Raw genomic sequence first — 21894 nt, 5'->3', positions numbered from 1 at the left:
CCGTGGATGGGGTCGGAAGGAGTGGAGAAGAGGAAGATCTCCTGGAAAGATCTGTAGGAGATGGAGACGTTCAGGGGGAGCTTTACCATCATGGCTGCCTCTGATGTATCGCCCTCTCCTGCAAACCTAAGCCAGTGGTTTGGCGAAAACCCCATGTGCCCCCTATGTCCAAGTCCGGCAACACTGAGGCACATCTTGGTGGGATGCAGGACCAGCCTCACGTTACACCTGGCAGCACAACCAGGTGCTAAGGCGTCTTGCAGTGGTGCTGGAGGGTCAACGCAGAGGCCTGAATGCCCTTCCTCCCCTGTCGTCCCATTAGCAGCAAACACCATTTGTCAGAGAGGGACAGGACGCCTCACCACCATAAGAGCTGACGCTGGACAGCTGAATACGGGACTGGAAGCTGCTGGCAGACCTGGACAAGAAACTCTGCTTCCCACCTGAGATCGCCTCCACCAACCTGCGACCGGACCTTGTGCTGTGGTCGCCCTCGCTCCAGCTCATTTACATCACAGAGCTCACGGTGCCCTGGGAAGGTGCAGTGGAGGAGGCCTACGAGCGGAAGAAGCTGAGGTACGCTGACTTCACAGCAGAGGCTCAACAACAAGGCTTGAAGACGGTACGCCCGGTGGAAGGCGACGGTACGCCCGGTGGAAGACGACGGTACGCCGGGTGGAAGGCGACGGTACGCCCGGTGGAAGGCGACGGTACGCCCGGTGGAAGGCGACGGTACGCCCGGTGGAAGGCGACGGTACGCGCGGTGGAAGGCGACGGTACGCCCGGTGGAAGGCGACGGTACGCCCGGTGGAAGGCGACGGTACGCCCGGTGGAAGGCGACGGTACGCCCGGTGGAAGGCGACGGTACGCCCGGTGGAAGGCGACGGTACGCCCGGTGGAAGGCGACAATACGCCCGGTGGAAGGCGACGGTACGCCCGGTGGAAGGCGACGGTACGCCCGGTGGAAGGCGACGGTACGCCCGGTGGAAGGCGACGGTACGCCCGGTGGAAGGCGACGGTACGCCCGGTGGAAGGCGACGGTACGCCCGGTGGAAGGCGACGGTACGCCCGGTGGAAGGCGACGGTACGCCCGGTGGAAGGCGACGGTACGCCCGGTGGAAGGCGACGATACGCCCGGTGGAAGGCGACGGTAAGCCCGGTGGAAGGCGACGGTACGCCCGGTGGAAGGCGACGGTACGCCCGGTGGAAGGCGACGGTACGCCCGGTGGAAGGCGACGGTACGCCCGGTGGAAGGCGACGGTACGCCCGGTGGAAGGCGACGGTACGCCCGGTGGAAGGCGACGATACGCCCGGTGGAAGGCGACGATACGCCCGGTGGAAGGCGACGGTAAGCCTGGTGGAAGGCGACGGTACGCCCGGTGGAAGGCAACGGTACACCCAGTGGAAGCAGGCTGTAGAGGGTTTGAAGCCACCTCAACATCCAGGGTACTCAGGGGGATGGGAGTGCGAGGGAAGGCCTCAAGGAGCTCTCTAGGGCTGAGAAAGGGATCCAGTGTCTGTGGATGGGAAGAAAAGATCCGACCTGGGCCTTCAGGTGAGCTGATGGCATCTGGGGAGTGAACCTGGGACGCTGGGTCTCACTGCTGAACCCTCTGAAGGTGTCGTGGGCGCCCACTCGACTTCCACAGAGTCCCTTCGGTGCCTTGACACCTGGTCCTATACAACAGAGCTTTCCACAAAATCAATTCTTTAAAGATGGTTTTTTATTGAAATAATAAAAAAACACTTTGCAAATAAAAACACGTCCACGTTTGAAATCCATACATTTCTCTTTATTATCGTTATAATAATCAGATATTATTAAAATTATGTTCTTCAGATAAAACAAAGCGACTGTAACAGACGAGCTTCAGCGTCTTTCATATAAAAACTGATATGAACATGAAAAGTGATTCGAGGCACGTTCAGAGGAGGAAAGTGCAGCGTCAGCAAAAGCTCTGCGTCGTCAACACGCGGAGAAACTTCTTCAGCCTCCGCGCAGAGAAGAGTCTCCCGGAGACGCAGAGAAGAGTCTCCCGGAGACGCAGAGAAGAGTCTCCGGGAGACGCGGAGAAAAGCAACAAAGCAGTCTAAAACAACTGGACTTGGTTATTTGTCAGGAAGACGTTTCACCAGGATCAAGACCAGGCTGGGACTGGACCAACTACCTGGTGTGACTCCAACGACGGTCGTTTAGACTCAATAGAGCACTAACGAAGTCCAGACCAACTTCCACCAACGACAGTCGTTGGCACTTGGAGCACAAAGGGTTCCAGTGACATCATCGGCCTGTGAGAGGTTAAAGACCTGGATCTCCACACCAGGTAGTTGGACCAGTCCCAGCCTGGTCCTGGTCTTGGTCCTGGTCCAGGTCCTGGTCAGATGTGTACATGAACTGAACGTCTTCCTGACAAAGAACCAGGTCCAGTTGCTTTGGACTGAAGTTTCTTTGAGGAGAACGTTTCATTTACTCGTTAAAACAGTTTAACGCCGTTTCTCGTGTTTCCAATCAGTTATTTACAGATGCACGTTCTTCTGATCGGCTCCGTATAAATAACAAGTTACTGCGTCAAAGTCTGGTCCTGGACGACGTCGACGTGGGAGAAATCCGGCTCAGATGTTTGATTCACTGACGCTGAAGAAAGACGCCATTTTGTTTGTTTAAGGCTCATCCTGCTCCGCGTTAGAGACGTTCACAGCTGCAGCCTTCTGTGCGTCCTCTGCGTCCGTCTCCTCCGTATTTCTGTCCGTATCCTGAAAGCTGACGGATGTGTACAGATACGGAGCAAACGCGCAGTACCACCTGAAACTGTGGGGACAGTGTCGAGCACCGTGAATATCAGGAGCGAGCGAGTCATCGAAGCCCCGACGGACGTCCTGAAACACTGACAGAGACGCCGGTCGTCACTTTGTCTCTTCTGTCAAACCAACGTGTGGAATTCTCCGTCCACACTCTGGGACGTCTTTAGTGTCTCACAGACCACCGCCGTCTACAACGCTGCCGCCATTTTGACTCAGGATGCTTCTCTCCTCCATCGCCTCCATCTTTGTTGGGGTCAAACTTTACTGGAGGAACTTTTTAATGTGAGCGACGCCCTCTAGAGGAAGTTTGGATCAACGTGCGTTCAACGTAAAGGAGCAAGAAAGCACGAGGACAGAGACGAGGAGAACCAGGAGAACGCACGTCTGTGTTCACACACGGAGCAGGAACCAGGAGAACGCACGTCTGTGTTCACACACGGAGCAGGAACCAGGAGAACACACGTCTGTGTTCACACACGGAGCAGGAACCAGGAGAACACACGTCTGTGTTCACACACGGAGCAGGAACCAGGAGAACACACGTCTGTGTTCACACACGGAGCAGGAACCAGGAGAACACACGTCTGTGTTCACACACGGAGCAGGAACCAGGAGAACGCACGTCTGTGTTCACACACGGAGCAGGAACCAGGAGAACACACGTCTGTGTTCACACACGGAGCAGGAACCAGGAGAACACACGTCTGTGTTCACACACGGAGCAGGAACCAGGAGAACACACGTCTGTGTTCACACACGGAGCAGCAACCAGGAGAACACACGTCTGTGTTCACACACGGAGCAGGAACCAGGAGAACACACGTCTGTGTTCACACACGGAGCAGGAACCAGGAGAACACACGTCTGTGTTCACACACGGAGCAGGAACCAGGAGAACACACGTCTGTGTTCACACACGGAGCAGGAACCAGGAGAACACACGTCTGTGTTCACACACGGAGCAGGAACCAGGAGAACACACGTCTGTGTTCACACACGGAGCAGGAACCAGGAGAACACACGTCTGTGTTCACACACGGAGCAGGAACCAGGAGAACACACGTCTGTGTTCACACACGGAGCAGGAACCAGGAGAACACACGTCTGTGTTCACACACGGAGCAGGAACCAGGAGAACACACGTCTGTGTTCACACACGGAGCAGGAACCAGGAGAACACACGTCTGTGTTCACACACGGAGCAGGAACGAACCTTGTGAATACGGCGTTAAAAAGTCGTCTTCTTGATGAAACTTTACAAACTGAGTCCGAATAAAAAGAAATAAAAGGTAAAAAGGCACAAACACGAGAGCAGGTCTGAGTTTCAGATGATTAAAGAACAGAAACTCAAAATAAGAATATAAAAAAAGAATACACGGATTTACAGGATTTAAAAAAATGCATCGTCAGCAAAGGTCCGAGAAACATAAAGAACAGGAAGTAGCTGACAACACTGTGGTGCATTCTGGGATACTGAGTGCGTAAGAACCTTGTAGTTTGTGACATCATCTTTGAAAACGAATCAAAACGTGACGTTAAAGATTAAAGAAATCAGAATTCAACAGAAGATTGAATCAACTCATGATTGTGCTTCATGAAGCTACACATCATCATCTTCATCACCATCTTCATCTTCATCTTCAGCAGCAGCCGTATGACGCTGCGTTCAGGTCACGTGGGAGAAAAAAACGACCAGCTTTGTCCACAAACGTCCCCATTTTTCCACTTTTCACCGTCACAAATTATCATTCCCACACTTCAGATGTGCCCTGAATGCAGCATCTGTTCCTTTAACAGACGTTCGGGCTGAGTGACGTTCGAGGACGCACGTTAAAAGTAACTTCTGCGGTTTGAGCTCCTTCGTACTTTGTTTGTTCTCTGTTTGATGAAGAAGAAGAATCGAGCCTCAGAGACGTGAAAGTGAAACGATCACTGAACGTTTCACTGAAGTCTGAACTCAAACAAAGATCAGCTGCTGGAAACTCTCCGTGGTGCGTTCAGGGACATACCGGAGCTCAGACGACGCGTATATCCGCTGAAATCAGTGATTATATTTTAAAAGTTGGAGACAAAAGTCGTCTGAAAGTCTCAAATGTCGTCGTGTCGGCGTCTTTAGGAGCGTTTTTAAGAGACGCCGTTTTAACTGTTCACTGTTTATTTATATTTATATATATAAAAACATACGGTTTATTATATTAATGTACTGTTTCAGAGCAGGTGCACGTCAACATGTTTAACAGGAAATGGTTTTGAATGCTTCATGTCTCTGCAGAGCATGAAAACACGGATCCGTCCCAGAATGCACCGGGTCAGAGGAGACGACCTCGAACTTTGATCCTGAAGAGACAAAGTTCAACGAGGAGAGGAAACCAAACTGTTTCTGCCTTTTTTAATCTCAAATCTGACTTTTTATGGTAAATCTGCATCTTTTAATCTCATTAATCTGAGACTCTTTCCTCAGAATATTTCCCCCCCGGGGCGGTAAAGTGATTGTTTTCCCTCCTCGGCCTCGTACGGCGTCGTAACGATGTGATGAAGTCGTAAAAATGGCGTTTTGTTTCCGTCTGAAAACACGAACAAAACAAACGTGGGAAAAGTTTTGTGTTTGTTTTTCTACAGAAACAAAAAAACGCTTTGAACCAAAGGAACTTTACAGTAACAGTCAGTTTCTCCGCGGTGCACCTGAACACACCGTTTGTTTCCAGAACCCTCAGACTCCAGCTCTGCCCCCGGTCGCCACGGCGCCCGCTGAAGCACCGCTGCTGCTGAGCTAACGTTGGTGTTTGTGTCGTTTCTTCATTTTTCCCGTGAGCGTTTTAAAAACACCTGCATCCTAAAAAGAAGCTTTGAGCTCCGTGAAAAGTTGTTTGGACTAAAACGTCGACTTTGGTTTCACCTGAACGAACGCGCCGCTGCTAACGACGCGTCAGGAAACTGGGACACCGGTTCGAACGCCACGTTAACGACAGAGACGTGATTCACAGCAGAGGGAGATGAAAGGATTCAAACTTACGTCAGTGAATAAATATCGACCGCTGCCGTCGACGCTTTGATCTCAACAGTCTGAAGACTTAGAAAATAAAAGAGAGCGCTTTATTCTGAAGGGGGCGGGGCACGCCACAGTCACATGCTGCTGTCCTGGAGCAGCGGCTCGATGTCCTCGGCGTCGCTGGTGGGCGTGGCCAGAGGGCCGGAGCCCTGGGCGTGCGTGGAGGAGCAGGTGCAGCTGGACCTGCGGGCGGAGCAGGTCTTGACGTCGCTCAGTCGGTGGTGGTCGGGGATGAAGATGGCGACGAGGAGCGCGAACAGGACGGCGCACGCTCCGAACAGGAAGGGAGGACCGGGGATCAGAGACTTCTGCGGACAGAGACAGGAAGTGATCAGAGACCTGGACCGAGGCCACGCCACGTGTGTGTCTGTGTATGTGTACCTGTGTGTGTGTGTACCTCTGTGTGTGTGTACCTGTGTGTGTGTGTACCTGGGTGTGTGTACCTCTGTGTGTGTGTGTGTGTATGTGTGTGTACCTGTGTGTGTGTGTGTACCTCTGTGTGTGTGTGTGTGTGTATGTGTGTGTACCTGTGTGTGTGTGTGTACCTGGGTGTGTGTACCTGTGTGTGTGTGTGTGTACCTCTCTGTGTGTGTGTGTGTGTGCGCGTGTGTGTGTGTGTGTACCTCTGTGTTGGGTCGTCCTGCCACCGGCTGGATGTCGCTCAGCTCCACGTTGAAGAGGAAGAAGATGAAGCCGTAAAGAGCCGGACCCAAACCGTTACAGAGCCCTCTGATACCTGTGATCATCCCCTGGGCCACACCTGAACACACACACACACACAGACACACAGACACACACAGACACACACACACACACAGGTACACACACAGCGGTGAGTCTATGGTCCACTTTGGTCCCCCGAACAACGACGGAGAAAAAAAAGGTTTTCATCGTGTGGACGGACTCTTAACTGAAGGAGTCATGTTGATTATGTCATGACCTCATATCTGAGTCATTATTGGCTGATATGATCGTTCATCCAGCGCCTTGATCATTTTAAACAGTTGTGTGTGTTTTAAACGGTGGTGACGTGCACGCTCGTCTGCAGGTGCACGCTCGTCTGCACACGAACGCAGGCTCGTCTGCACACGAACGCAGGCTCGTCTGCACACTTACGCAGGCTCGTCTACACACTTACGCAGGCTCGTCTACACACTTACGCAGGCTCGTCTGCACACTAACGCAGGCTCGTCTGCACACGAACGCAGGCTCGTCTGCACACTAACGCAGGCTCGTCTGCACACTAACGCAGGCTCGTCTGCACACTTACGCAGGCTCGTCTGCACACTTACGCAGGCTCGTCTGCACACTTACGCAGGCTCGTCTGCACACTAACGCAGGCTCGTCTGCACACGAACGCAGGCTCGTCTGAACACTAACGCAGGCTCGTCTGCACACTAACGCAGGCTCGTCTGCACACTTACGCAGGCTCGTCTGCACACTAACGCAGGCTCGTCTGCACACGAACGCAGGCTCGTCTGAACACTAACGCAGGCTCGTCTACACACTTACGCAGGCTCGTCTGCACACTAGCGCAGGCTTGTCTGCAGGTGCACGCTCGTCTGCAGGTGCACGCTCGTCTGCAGGTGCACTCTCGTGTGTAGGTGCACTATCGTCTGCAGGTGCACGCTCATGTGTAGGTGCACGCTCGTCTGCAGGTGCACACTCGTCTGCACACTAACACTGGTCACACTCACCTTGCTGGTCCGGAGCGGCGCTGTGAGACACCAGAGCAGAGACTGCTGGGAATGTGATGGAGGACATGGCTGCGACGGTCCCGGCCGCCCACATCATCCTGAAACACACGGGACACATTCAGACGTGTGAGAGGACGGCGCAGCAGCAGCACAGAAAGTTCATCATAGACTTTATAAAACTCTAACTCAGACACAGATGTTGCTCAGCTCCTCCAGTGACGCCAGTTTCCATCTGAACAGTTTCTTCAAACCCTTGACGTAAAGAGCGAGCGAACACTCACCAGGGCTCGGAGCCGAAGCCGTACCAGGCCAGCTGGAAGAGCTGGAAGCCCAGACCCAGAAGAACCGTGTTCTTGTTCCCGATGGTCCTCATCAGAACCCCGAGGAAGAGAGTCTGACACACACACACACACACACACACACACACACACACACACACACACACACACACACACACACACACACACACACACACACACACACACACACACACACACACACACACACACACACACACACACACACACACACACACACACACACACACACACACACACACACACACACACACACACACTTCAGTCAGACTGTTTTGACCCAAATGTACATCAGCATCAGAGCTGCTTAATTCCTCTACTCTTAAATTAATAATATTAATAATAAATGAATCTTATTTGTTCGTTTTTGTCCCTTAAAAATATTAAAATGTGCAGGTTTTGGTTCTTTGAGCAGCTTTGTTTTGATTTGATGATGTTTTCCTTTCTTCTTCACAAGAGATCAACACCAGCTGTGTCATGCGTCAATAACAATAATATTAATAATGAGTTAATCATACACATCATAAGTAAATATGATAACCACTTTCTTGTGCAGACCTGTTGATTGAATGTGTATCTTTTTGGCGCTTATAGGAACATCGTGATGCGTGAGCTGGTCCATCCCCATTGTCCCCACTACATCAGGGACCATGTGAGTCTTAACAGTTAGTCAAACCCTTTAAGCCACACCTTTGAACTAGAGGTATGTTCAGTGGGCTTCAGGGCGCACTCATGCTGTCCGTTCGTACCGTGCCCAAGCTCGCTTCACCACTAAAGTCTAGTTGGTTTGACCAGTGTGCCCAGGCCTGGTTGTGGCAGCAAAGCACGGTTGCACATGTACGAGCAGGAGCAGGAGCGTTGGCAGCTCCTGATGTCTAAATGTCTATTATGTAAATCATAATAATAATGAATCAGTTTGAGTCATTTTTTAATGAAACAAAAGTCACATTTCTTTGATCGAAGCTTCCTGAACGTAAAGTGAACGTCTGCGACACATCTGAGGACGACGACATCGATCAGCTGACGACGACGAGGGAAACAAAAACGAGCTGCGTCATAAAACGTTAACACATTAAAGTAAATCTGCTTCACGTCACGTCAGATGTTTCTGCCAGAACTCAAACATTTATGTTTTATCTGTTTCTGCTCCTGATGAGACTAAACCGGTTTCATGATCTGTGTGTTGATGTTTGGTCGCCGTGGTGATGATAAATAATAATAATAATAATAATAATAAACCCTCCTGCTGGTTCTTACCTGAGCCACTATGGAGAGGATTCCCACCATGGCGATGAAGGCGGCGATGGCTGCAGGAGAAAACTCAATCACCTGAAACAAAACACTCCACAGAGTTAATGTCAGGGGACCGTGTGAGTGTGTGTGTGTGTGTGTGTGTGTGTCTCTGTGTGTGTGTGTGTGTGTCTCTCTGTGTGTGTGTGTGTGTGTGTGTGTCTCTGGGTGTGTGTGTGTCTCTGGGTGTGTGTGTCTCTGGGTGTGTGTGTCTCTGGGTGTGTGTGTCTCTGGGTGTATGTGTCTCTGGGTGTGTGTGTCTCTGGGTGTGTGTGTCTCTACGCGTGTGTGTGTGTGTGTCTCTGTGTGTGTGTCTGTGAATGTGTGTGTCTCTGTCTGTGTGTGTGTGTGTGTCTCTGGGTGTGTGTGTCTCTGTGCGTGTGTGTGTGTGTCTGTGTGTGTCTGTGTGTGTGTGTGTGTGTGTGTGTGTGTGTCTCTGGGTGTGTGTGTCTCTGTGCGTGTGTGTGTGTGTGTCTGTGTCTCTGTGTGTGTGTCTGTGAGTGTGTGTGTCTCTGTCTGTGTGTGTGTGTGTGTGTCTCTGGGTGTGTGTGTGTGTGTGTGTCTCTGTGCGTGTGTGTGTGTGTGTGTCTCTGTCTGTGTGTGTGTGTGTGTGTCTCTGGGTGTGTGTGTGTGTGTGTGTCTCTGTGCGTGTGTGTGTGTGTGTGTCTCTGTGTGTGTGTCTCTGAGTGTGTGTGTCTCTGTCTGTGTGTGTGTGTGTCTCTCTCTGTGCGTGTGTGTGTCTCTGTGTGTGTGTGTGTGTGCGTGTCTCTGTGTGTGTGTGTGTCTGTGTGTGTGTCTCTCTGTGTGTGTCTGTGTGTCTGTGTGTGTGTCTGTGTGTGTGTGTCTGTGTGTGTGTGTGTGTGTGTCTGACCTGTTTCAGGTAGAGGAAGAAGCTGGAGTACTGTCCGGCCTCGGGCAGGTAGGACAGGAACACTGTGACACAGATGAGCAGCACCGTGGTGTCTTTGCCCACACGACGCAGAGACTGAACACAAACAACAGGAACAACGTAAACAATGTAAACAACAGGAACAACGTAAACAACAACACAAACAACAGGAACAACGTAAACAACTGGAACAACGTAAACAACAGGAACAACGTAAACAACACAAACACAAACAACACAAACAGGAACAACGTAAACAACACAAACAGGAACAACGTAAACAACACAAACAACAGGAACAACGTAAACAACACAAACAACAGGAACAACGTAAACAACACAAACAACAGGAACAACGTAAACAACGTAAACAACACAAACAACAGGAACAACAGGAACAACACAAACAACAACACAAACAACAGGAACAACGTAAACAACAGGAACAACAGGAATAACACAAACAACAACACAAACAACAGGAACAACGTAAACAACACAAACAACAGGAACAACGTAAACAACGTAAACAACACAAACAACACAAACAACAACACAAACAACAGGAACAACACAAACAACAACACAAACAACAGGAACAACGTAAACAACAGGAACAACAGGAACAACACAAACAACAACACAAACAACAGGAACAACGTAAACAACGTAAACAACACAAACAACAACACAAACAACAGGAACAACAGGAACAACACAAACAACAACACAAACAACAGGAACAACGTAAACAACAGGAACAACAGGAATAACACAAACAACAACACAAACAACGTAAACAACGTAAACAACACAAACAACAACACAAACAACAGGAACAACAGGAACAACACAAACAACAACACAAACAACAGGAACAACGTAAACAACAGGAACAACAGGAATAACACAAACAACAACACAAACAACAGGAACAACGTAAACAACACAAACAACAGGAACAACGTAAACAATGTAGACGACAGGAACAACGTAAACAACACAAACAACAGGAACAACGTAAACAACACAAACAACAGGAACAACGTAAACAACACAAACAACAGGAACAACACAAACAACAGGAACAACGTAAACAACACAAACAACAGGAACAACGTAAACAACACAAACAACAGGAACAACGTAAACAATGTAAACAACAGGAACAACATAAACAACACAAACAACAGGAACAACGTAAACAACAGGAACAACGTAAACAACACAAACAACAGGAACAACGTAAACAACAGGAACAACGTAAACAACACAAACAACAGGAACAACGTAAACAACACAAACAACAGGAACAACGTTATTTTGCGTTCGTTAACTTCCTGCGGCGCGTTCCACAGTTGGACTCACGGCGAAGGGGTCGGCCTGCTCCCAGGTGAGGGGGAAGCCCCAGGACGTCAGACGCATCTTGTCGGGCAGCGACTCGGGGACCACGAAGAACACGAAGGCGATGTCCACCACGGAGATCACCGTGGCAACCAGGACCACCAGGCTGTCGCCGTACTGCGCCGACAGGTAGGCGCCGATGGCCGGGCTGGTGACCAGGCTGGCAGCGAAGGTGGCCGACACCTGAGGACGCGCACACACAGAAAACACGCACAACACCGTCACACACAAGCAACACGTAGTCACACACACACACACACGCAATACAGTCACACACACACACAACACGCAGTCACACACACGCAACACGCCGTCACACACGCAACACACAGTTGCTGTCACACGCAACACACAGTCACACACGCGTAGTCACATACGCGCAGTCACACACACACAACACACAGTCACACACGCGCAGTCACACACACACAACACACAGTCCCACACATGCAACAGGCCGTCACACACACACACACTCACCAGTCCGTAGGCCGTGCTCCTCTCCTGCTCCTCTGTGATGTCGGCCACGTAGGCGAAGATCACCGAGAACGTGACGGCGAAGATCCCAGAGACGGAGATCAGAGCGAAATACCACCTGAACACACACACACACACACACACACACACACACACAGAGAGAGACACACACACAAGATCTTTAATAATCAAAGCAGTGATTGAGAGGAAACACACACGTTCCTGTTTTTACTGTTTTTTCACTGTGATAATCATGAATTCACTGCTCCTGATGGAAAGAGTCTGAATACTCTTTGTCTCTGGAGTCTGAACCCTGAGGGTCTGATCTGATCCTGATCCTCCATCACATGAGCAGCATGAGACCGTTCTGCTGCAGCTCCACCCTCAGGATCAGGATCAGGATCAGAGTCAGAGTCAGAGCAAAGGAATTTGCTTTGATTTGACGGCGTTTCCATGGAAACATAAGCACAAAAATAAACCTCATCTCAGCTCCAGCCTCTGATCCTGGATCAGGTCTCAGGGGCAGCAGCTCCAGCAGGGGACCCCAAACTTCCCTTTCCCGGGCCACATTAACCAGCTCTAACTGGGGGATGCTGAGGCGTTCCCAGGCCAGTGTGGAGATCTAATCTCTCCACCTGGTCCTGGGTCTTCCCCGAGGCCTCCTCCCAGCTGGACGTGCCTGGAACACCTCCCTAGGGAGGCGCCCAGGGTTCATCCTTACCAGATGATCCTGAACCACCTCAACTGGCTCCTTTCAACACAAAGGAGCAGCGGCTCTACTCCGAGTTCCTCACGGATGCTGAACTTCTCCCCCTCTCTCTAAGGGAGACTCCAGACCCCCTCCTGAGGAAACACAGTTCACACGCTTGGACCTGGACCTGGTTCTTTGGGTCCTGACCCAGCTTTCATGACTACAGGTGAGGGGAGGAACCAGGACTGAGGGTAGATCCAGAGCTTTGCCTTCCGGTGCGGTAGAGCTCCGGCCAAACTCACGTTCCATCGTCCCCTCACTCGTGAACAAGATCCTGAGGTGCTTGAAGTCCTTCACTTGGGGTCAGGACTCATTCCCGACCCGGAGGAACAATCCAGCGGTTTCCTGCTGAGAGCCAAGGCCTCAGATTCAGAGGTGCTGATCCTCATCCCGGCCGTTTCACACTCGGCTGTGAACCGATCCAGTGAGTGCTGAAGGTCACTGACCCACGACGCCATCAGGACCACGTAAAAACCAGAGACCAGATCCTCAGCCCACCCAACTGCAGCCCCTCCCCACCACGACTACGCCTCCATATCCTGTCCATGAAAACCACAAACAGGATTGGTGACAGAGTGCCCCCCTGGAGGAGGCCGACCCCCACCGGGAACCACTCCGACTCACTGCCCAGGATCCGGACTCAGCTCTCTCTTTGGGGGTACAGAGACTGGACCCCCTCAGAAGTGACCCCCTCACCCCAGACTCCCCCAGCACCTCCCACAGTATCTCCAGGGACCCGGTCATGGGCCTTCTCCAGATCCACAAAGCACATGTAGACCGGATGGGCACACTCCCAGACCCCCTCCAGGATCCTGGAGAGTGCAGAGCTGGTCCTGGTCCAGGTCCAGGACTGGATCCACCTGGTTCCTCTTCAGTCTGAGGTTCTACAGGACCAACCTCCTTTCCAGCACCTTGGAGTCGACTTTACCGGAGTCTTCTGGGAGAACAGATCCTGAAGGCCTCCTTCGTCAGTGGGACAGCTTCCCTGACCCCCGGGGTCCACCACGGTGCTCCAGGGTCCCCGCCCCTTGAGGCACCTGAGACCTTGAGGCCACAGCTCACCGCTGCAGCTTCAGCAGTGGAAGCTTTGAACATCGCCCGCTCCGGTTCGATGCCCCCAACCTCCACAGGGACGCCAGAAAAGCTCCTCCGGAGGTGTGAGGTGAAGGTCTCTGGGACAGGGGCCTCCTCCAGACGGTCCCAGTTCACCCGCACTAGTGGTTTGGGTTTACCCGGTCTGTCCAGAACCTTCCCCATCCTCTGACCCACTCATCCCCAGATGGTGATCAGCTGACAGCTCTGCCCCTCTCTTCACCCGAGTGTCCAAAACATCCGGCCTCAGATCAGATGAGACCATCACAGACTGGATCCTGGACCTTTGGCCTAGTGTGCTCTGGAACCAGGTCCACTTCTGAGCCTCCTTCTGTTCCAACATGGTGTTTGTTAAAGAGGATCCAGGACCAGCACACAAGTCTAACACCAGACGCTGGGGTTTAGATCAGGGAGGCCGTTCCTCCCAATCAGCCTCTCCAGGTGTCTCCATCGTTGCCCACGTGGGCGTTGAAGTCTCCCAGCAGGACTCTGGAGTCCCCTACTGGAGCCCCATGCAGGACTCCATTCAGGGTCTCCAAGAAGGCCCCAGACTCTGAACTGCTGTTCGCTGCATCTGCACCAACAACAGTCAGAGTCCCCCCCCCCACCACCCGCAGGCGTAAGGAGGCCACCCTCTGGTCCACCGGGGTGAACTCCAACACCGCGGCGGTCAGCCGGGGGTTTGAGAGTCTGTCACAGGTGCGTCTGTCTCGGGTGCGTCTGTCTCGGGTGCGTCTGTCTCACGTGCGTCTGTCTCACGTGCGTCTGTCTCGGGTGCGTCTGTCTCGGGTGCGTCTGTCTCGGGTGCGTCTGTCTCGGGTGCGTCTGTCTCGGGTGCGTCTGTCACGGGTGCGTCTGTCTCGGGTGCGTCTGTCTCGGGTGCGTCTGTCTCGGGTGCGTCTGTCTCGGGTGCGTCTGTCTCACGTGCGTCTGTCTCGGGTGCGTCTGTCTCGGGTGCGTCTGTCTCGGGTGCGTCTGTCTCGGGTGCGTCTGTCACGGGTGCGTCTGTCACGGGTGCGTCTGTCACGGGTGCGTCTGTCTCAGGTGCGTCTGTCTCAGGTGCGTCTGTCTCAGGTGCGTCTGTCTCAGGTGCGTCTGTCACAGGTGCGTCTGTCACAGGTGCGTCTGTCACAGGTGCGTCTGTCACAGGTGCGTCTGTCTCAGGTGCGTCTGTCTCGGGTGCGTCTCACTCACCAGGGGCTGATCCTCATGAAGGGGATGGGGGCGCAGGTGAAGAAGACCGTCATGAGGAGGAAGGACTTCCTGCCCCAGATGTCTGACAGAGCACCGATCAGAGGAGCCGACAGGAACGACAGGAAGCCCTGAACACACAAGAAGAACACGGTGAAGCTCCCGCTAACATCAAATATCACTTTAATCACAAAGAAAGGTTTCTAATAAGATGATACACCAATAAAATCCAGATCAGGATATTTAAGTCATTTTTGCTTCTGTTTTTAATCATTTTGCTTCAATTTTCAGTCATTTTGCTTCAATTTTCAGTCATTTTGCTTCTGTTTGTTCGAACCTCACTTGTGTTTTTACGTGTTTCATTGCTTTGGTGTAAATCACTTTTGTTACCGTCTGTTGTAAAGGGCTACAAATCAAATGTGATGACTCATCGATGGATGATGTCTTACCTTGACGCCGTGAACCAGGCCGTTCATCAGGAAGGTGTGCTGAGGAAACGTCTCATGGAGGACCTGAAACAGCAGAACACACACTCACGTCTTTACATCAGCGACGGTTTTCTCACCAAAATAAGATCAAATACATAAAACTAATGCACGGGAGCGTGTTTGAAGACAGGCCACAGTTTCACCAGAGAGGAGGAGGAAGCAGCGTTTGTATGAACCTAAATTAAGTTAGTTTAGTTGATAGAATCATTTAAGTTCATTAGAATGAATAAGAATATTTACATTATGCACGGTTTCTACCTACGGTTTGCTCATAATGGGGCAGTGCGTACGTGTTTTGGTATTTACAATATTTGTGGACACATTAAATTAATTTTTCTGTATTTTTGAAGTTAAATATTTAAAGTTCACCGGCCAGTCTCGGTGCTGTGAGCATCAGACAGAGGCCTCGCCACCTACAGCGGTGCAGATCACGAGTGCGTCAGCTCCACGGTCTGTTTCCTGTTTCGTTTTCAAGTGTCTAACAGAGAGCTGCAGGTTTCCTCATGAATCTGGGTTCATTGGCAGCATCCATGTTCCCTTCAGTCCTGACCGACCGCCCAGTCCCTGCTGAAGAGAAACGAGCCCCCAACATGATGCTGCCACCTCCAGGCTTCGCTGTAGGGAGGGGGTGGTTTGGGTGGTGTGCTGCCAAACATAGAGCTGAGAGTTCAGTCTCATGTGACCCTTTGACCTTTCGTCACATGGCGTCAGAATCTTTATTTTTATGAATCATCACTTCAGGCTCTAAAACAAATAAAGTGACTGTTTAAAAGAGTATCAGGACTTTCTATCAGCGCTGTAAATGTCTTTAAAGACACGTGACGCTCTAAAGAGTGGTTTAGACGGTTAACGTGGTTCCTGATGAGCTGACGGGCGCCGATGACTTCACTCTCAAACCTCTAAAGACCAAAGTCTGCGGCGTGTTTAAGTGCATCTTAACGGATCCGTTGTGTGACAGATGAAGAAAACGTGGCGAGGAAATGCATCAGACGCTTCCTAACACGCCGTGACCCTGAGACGTCAGCGCTCAGAGCTGCAGAGGACGGAGTGGCGTCTTCAGAGAGCTTCATGTTTTTAAACACGTGAGGATCCCAGAGACTCAGACCGGTTAGACCGGGTCTCACTGTCGGACCGGCTCCTGAACAGCTGGAAAAGAATTCCAGTCGTCGCTGCGACTGAAAAGAAAAGTCCGTCTGGGAGGACGTGCTGCTAACAACCACGTATCCAGTCACAGCAGGAGCTGGATCTGGTCTTGACTCTGGTCCAGGTCTAACCGGGTCACACCAGAATGATGGCGTGGCTCTTCCTCTGGACAGCAGGTGGCGCTCTGGTATCAGACCTTTTTGTAATCGAGTATTCCAACATTTAATCGGGTAAAAATGTATTAAAATTTGCGTTATTTCGCAAAAACACCCCATTATGTCTGAAGTAGGTAACCTAACGTGTGTGTGTGTGTGTGTGTGTGTGTGTGTGTGTGTTGAAGGCAAAACACTTGCAGTTTATTATTTAAACAATTCAGATTCTCTGTGACCCACGTGGTCGTGGTCGTGCCCCCCCCCCCCATTATTAATCATGCTTTTATTGACAAACATGAGAACAGAAGAGTCTGCAAACCTTCTCAGCCTGTTCTTTCAGTCGTTGTGCTTTTCTTTTTTGTGCACCCGACCACATGATGTCAGCTGGTTTGGTAAATGTGACTGATGTGATTTTTTAATGACTCTGAGAGCGCCCTCCCACTGTTCCTCCGTCACAGGTTAGAGCGCCCTCCCACTGTTCCTCCGTCACAGGTTAGAGCGCCCTCCCACTGTTCCTCCGTCCCGTGCCCCGTGCTTTAGGGTCCTTGTCCCCCCCTCCAGGCCCGTTTGTACTCACACTACCTGGGCCTCGGAGAATGCTTCTTGCTGCCTATACGTCATCACGCCGTAACACGTCACACGCATTGATGACGTCATGGCGATGCGTGGCTTTGTTTCCAGATCTTTCCGTAGACCTCGGAGTTTTTGTGCGTCTTGTCGACTGTTTTTGAATCTTTTCATCGACCAAATCTGCAGTAAACACTCCACCTCCGCATCACACCAACGTGAACCTTTCACCGCCATTGTTTGAAATGTCCGCGCATGGTCCCTCCTTCTTTTTTCTACGTCCCAACAGGCGCACAGGAAATGACCTCAGAACCGCCGTAGGCCTCGTGCTCGTACACGTGCGCACGCTCGTGCTCGTACACGTGCGCACGCTCGTGCTCGTACACGTGCAAACGTGCTTTACAAAAGCCCACCTCTCCCAAACGGGCCGTGGACGACAACCGCATGTGTGTGTGTGTGTGTGTGTGTACTCACCGTCAGCATGGGCGTGGTCAGCAGCCCCCAGGCGAAGAACTCGAGGAAGATCACCACCACGGCGTGAGTCACTCTGGCTCGGCCTCGGCCGCGCTGCAGCGACAAGAGAAGCACAAACATGAAGCACGTCTCTGATAAAAACCCTCATTATGTGTGTTACGGAGTTTCTGCTCATAAATAACAACAGGACACTGATGCTGTTGTCTGCAGACAGGAGCAGAGTTTAATACGGTTTTCATATATTTACAGTCTTTATTTTGATGGATTGAGTTTGTTTTAGTTTTGTTAGATTGTTCCACACACACGCAGCTTCTTGGATCGAACAAAGTCACGCCAGCACAGCGCGTACAGACGCGGACGAGACGCTTCGGACTGCAGCAGAAATAAAACAGCGCAAGTTGCAGCTCAATCAGGACCCAAAGAACCAGGTCCAGGTCAGAACCCAAAGAACCAGGTCCAGGTCAGGACCCAAAGAACCAGGTCCAGGTCAGGACCCAAAGAACCAGGTCCAGGTCAGGACCCAAAGAACCAGGTCCAGGTCAGGACCCAAAGAACCAGGTCCAGGTCAGGACCCAAAGAACCAGGTCCAGGTCCAAGCGTGTGAAATGTGTTTCCTCAGGAGGGGGGCTGGAGTCTCCCTTAGAGAGAGGGGGAGAAGTTCAGCATCCGTGAGGAACTCGGAGTAGAGCCGCTGCTCCTTTGTGTTGAAAGGAGCCAGTTGAGGTGGTTCAGGATCATCTGGTAAGGATGAACCCTGGGCGCCTCCCTAGGGAGGTGTTCCAGGCACGTCCAGCTGGGAGGAGGCCTCGGGGAAGACCCAGGACCAGGTGGAGAGATTAGATCTCCACACTGGCCTGGGAACGCCTCAGGATCCCCCAGTTAGAGCTGGTTAATGTGGCCCGGGAAAGGGAAGTTTGGGGTCCCCTGCTGGAGCTGCTGCCCCTGAGACCTGATCCAGGATCAGAGGCTGGAGCTGCTGCCCCTGAGACCTGATCCAGGATCAGAGGCTGAAGATGAGATGAGAAGTTGCATCAATGTTTCTCAAACGTCGCTGTTGCACTCATGAATCGCTCCGACCTTCTGACGCTGCATTAACGGCGTGATCGTGTTTCTTCTTCTTTACCTTCAGTGATGTTCACTCTGTTGCCTCCAAACAGGTTTTTCCTTTTTCCACCTCTCCAACAAGAACGTCAGCGGTGTTTGTCATGATGTCAGAACCAAGGAATTTCCATTTAGGGCGTTTCCTGACTGTTTATCAGCATCGACCTGAAGCCGCAAAAGCTGCTCCGCAAGATTAAAAACAACCTTTTTTTTATTCTCTGTGGTTCTTAAAAAGTTCACGTCCACTCGACCTCGGATCCTAAATGTGTGCGTCCACAGGAAACCAGGTGCAGCGACTCCAAACGCTGTAGTACCCATGCCAGGCCTGGAGGTGGCGCTGTAACTGCCACAGAAACACACCAACAACAGAGAAGAAGAGACGGGGAGACGCTGTGGAGAATCCTTCACTCTGCAGTTAGTGTCCTCACTGAGCAGAGGGTGCTGCTGGGAGCCCCTTCACTCTGCAGTTAGTGTCCTCACTGAGCAGAGGGTGCTGCTGGGAGCCCCTTCACTCTGCAGTTAGTGTTGTCACTGAGCAGAGGGGGCTGCTGGGAGCCCCTTCACTCTGCAGTTAGTGTCCTCACTGAGCAGAGGGGGCTGCTGGGAGCCCCTTCACTCTGCAGTTAGTGTCCTCACTGAGCAGAGGGGGCTGCTGGGAGCCCCTTCACTCTGCAGTTAGTGTCCTCACTGAGCAGAGGGCGCTTCTGGGAGCCCCTTCACTCTGCAGTTAGTGTCCTCACTGAGCAGAGGGGGCTGCTGGGAGCCCCTTCACTCTGCAGTTAGTGTCCTCACTGAGCAGAGGGGGCTGCTGGGAGCCCCTTCCCCGTCCCAAAGCACTCCCAGGCGCCACTTTCTCACTACATTTAGAGACTTTTCACAGCTTCTTAGAACTGGATTTAGAAACAGAGCCTAGAGCAGTTTAGCTCCTTATTCAGAGCATCAGGGAAAAGGGAGAAATCTGTGCTGGGCCTCATTCAGTCCCATGCATGTGGCTCAGAGTCCTGGTCCTGGTCCTGGATCCTAAATCTGTGCTGGGCCTCATTCAGTCCCATGCGTGGTAGAGTGGATTGTGTTTTCTGCGTACGCCACCTTTGACGTGAATCCTACGCACAGTTTCAGAAACGAGGCCCCGGGGGACGGATGAACGAGAGGCGTGTGTGCAGACGCGTAACGTGGTTAACTGTCGTGTGCGTGGTGCCTTCACTGTCCGGCTGCACGACACATTTACGACTTTACGTCAAAATAAATACAGAAGCTTTTGTTTACTACAGATTTAAACATTTTTTGCTGTTAAATGTATTTCACAAACTTCATATATAAAAAATTATAAAAACACATTATATTTACTTTTTGTCTCTTTTGCTGTTCTACTTGTTTGTTTTTGTGTATTTTTTAACTGTATTCTTTTTTATTTTCTAAAATCTTTAAAGAATAAAGAAAACCACGTTTATATCAAATGTAACAAACAATAAATATATAAAAATATTTAAAATGGTTATTTTGGCAAACCAACAAATAAAAATAAAAATAAAAACAAGTGCCATATATTTAAAATAAATAAAAATAAAACAGTTTTTTCACAGACCAAAAACATTATTATGCATCTATTTATTTAATTTTGTTTTGGTCTCTAAAAAATACCAAGTTTTATATAAAAAGTATTTCGCAAACCAATAAAAATTAAATAAAAATAAGCGCCATATATTCAAATAAATACATAAAAAATAAAGCTTTATATTATTTTTACTTTATTTTGTTCCGGTCTCTAAAGAATATAAAGTTTAAATAAAACGTTTTTTTCGCTATCAAACTAAAAATAAATGAAAATAATGTAAATCGTAAAAATATAAAAATAATAAAAATAAGCCTGATGAAGTAAACAATTGTTTCACAAAGAAACAAACAAACAAACAGCGATTAAAAACCGTTAATGTTTGTTTCCGGGCAGATTAGCCGGCGGTTGCTAACGGCAGCTAGCTGCGCTCACCAACACCATGTCGGCGGCCTCGGTCGCAGGTTTCTCCCGGGTCATCTCACATCTCTCCGGGACGACTTTCACTTCGAGTCCCCGTCGCTGGTCATCCTCCAGAGGTTTCCCCGTCTCTTCCAGGGTTAACACCGTGTTTAGAGCACCGTGTCCGCGCTGTCATGGAGCTCTGGACCGGGGGACACGGAGCGGAACAGCCGTGAACGGTGGAGCTTCGGCGGCGGATCAGTCGCTTTTCACCGGATTCCTTCGCTCTGATTTCGGTGTGAGTTTGTCCGTGTTTTCAGTACCGGAGCGTCCCGGGGGGGCGGAGCTGTCACCGCACTTCCGTCAGTTACAGGGGAACGGTTAAACTCCGCCCCGCGGTGACGTCACAGTGATGAAAACGAACCCATGGAGATTTTTATTTTTTCTTTCCTCCAAAACTTTATTCAGAACAATTCACAACATTGTTATGGACTAAAAATAAATCATAAATAAATAAATAAAACATAATAAATACGTTTATAAATAAATAAATAAATACAGGGCTAAAAATAAGTAATAAATAATATATACATTTATGAATAAATAATACAGGACTTAACATGATTTATGTCTAAATAAATGTATAAATAAATATTTATAAATTATATACATAAATATAAAAAATAAACATGAAAATATATGTAAAAATAAATACAGGATTAAACACGATTAATGTCTCAATGATTAATTAAATAAATACATGTATAAAAAAATAAAAACAGAAATGAATAAATAAAGAAGTGTTGAAATAAATATAGAAAAACATGAATGAGTAAATAAATGAATGCAGAAATAAATGAATGAATGAATAAATAAAGAAATGTTTAAATACATACAGGACCAAACATGACTTAAGCTTCAATAAATATATTATTATATGTATTTATAAATACAGGACTAAATGAATAAATAAATAAATAAATGTATAAATGAATAAATACATGACTAAACACGACTTAAGTCTCAATAATTAAACAAATAAATACATATATAAAT

General features: G+C 49.9%; 1 protein-coding gene across 1 annotated transcript; it reads right to left on the bottom strand.

Annotated features, from left to right (window-relative positions):
• Window positions 1–3836: 3836 nt before the first annotated feature.
• Window positions 3837–21113, bottom strand: mfsd14bb (major facilitator superfamily domain containing 14Bb). Its single transcript, XM_083912370.1, has 12 exons — window positions 20872–21113; window positions 17784–17876; window positions 15409–15471; window positions 14963–15090; window positions 11929–12043; window positions 11413–11631; window positions 10027–10140; window positions 9123–9194; window positions 7830–7942; window positions 7549–7646; window positions 6475–6611; window positions 3837–6159 (listed from the first exon to the last, which is right to left on the bottom strand). Exons 1-12 carry the CDS (start codon window positions 20914–20916, stop codon window positions 5926–5928), a joined length of 1431 nt encoding a protein of 476 aa, XP_083768496.1. The 5' UTR covers window positions 20917–21113; the 3' UTR covers window positions 3837–5925.
• Between the last annotated feature and the right edge of the window lie 781 nt (window positions 21114–21894).

This window comes from Echiichthys vipera (assembly GCF_963691815.1).
Source record: "Echiichthys vipera genome assembly, chromosome: 4".
NCBI lineage: Eukaryota > Metazoa > Chordata > Actinopteri > Perciformes > Trachinidae > Echiichthys > Echiichthys vipera.
This window is presented reverse-complemented; position numbering and strand designations above follow the sequence as displayed.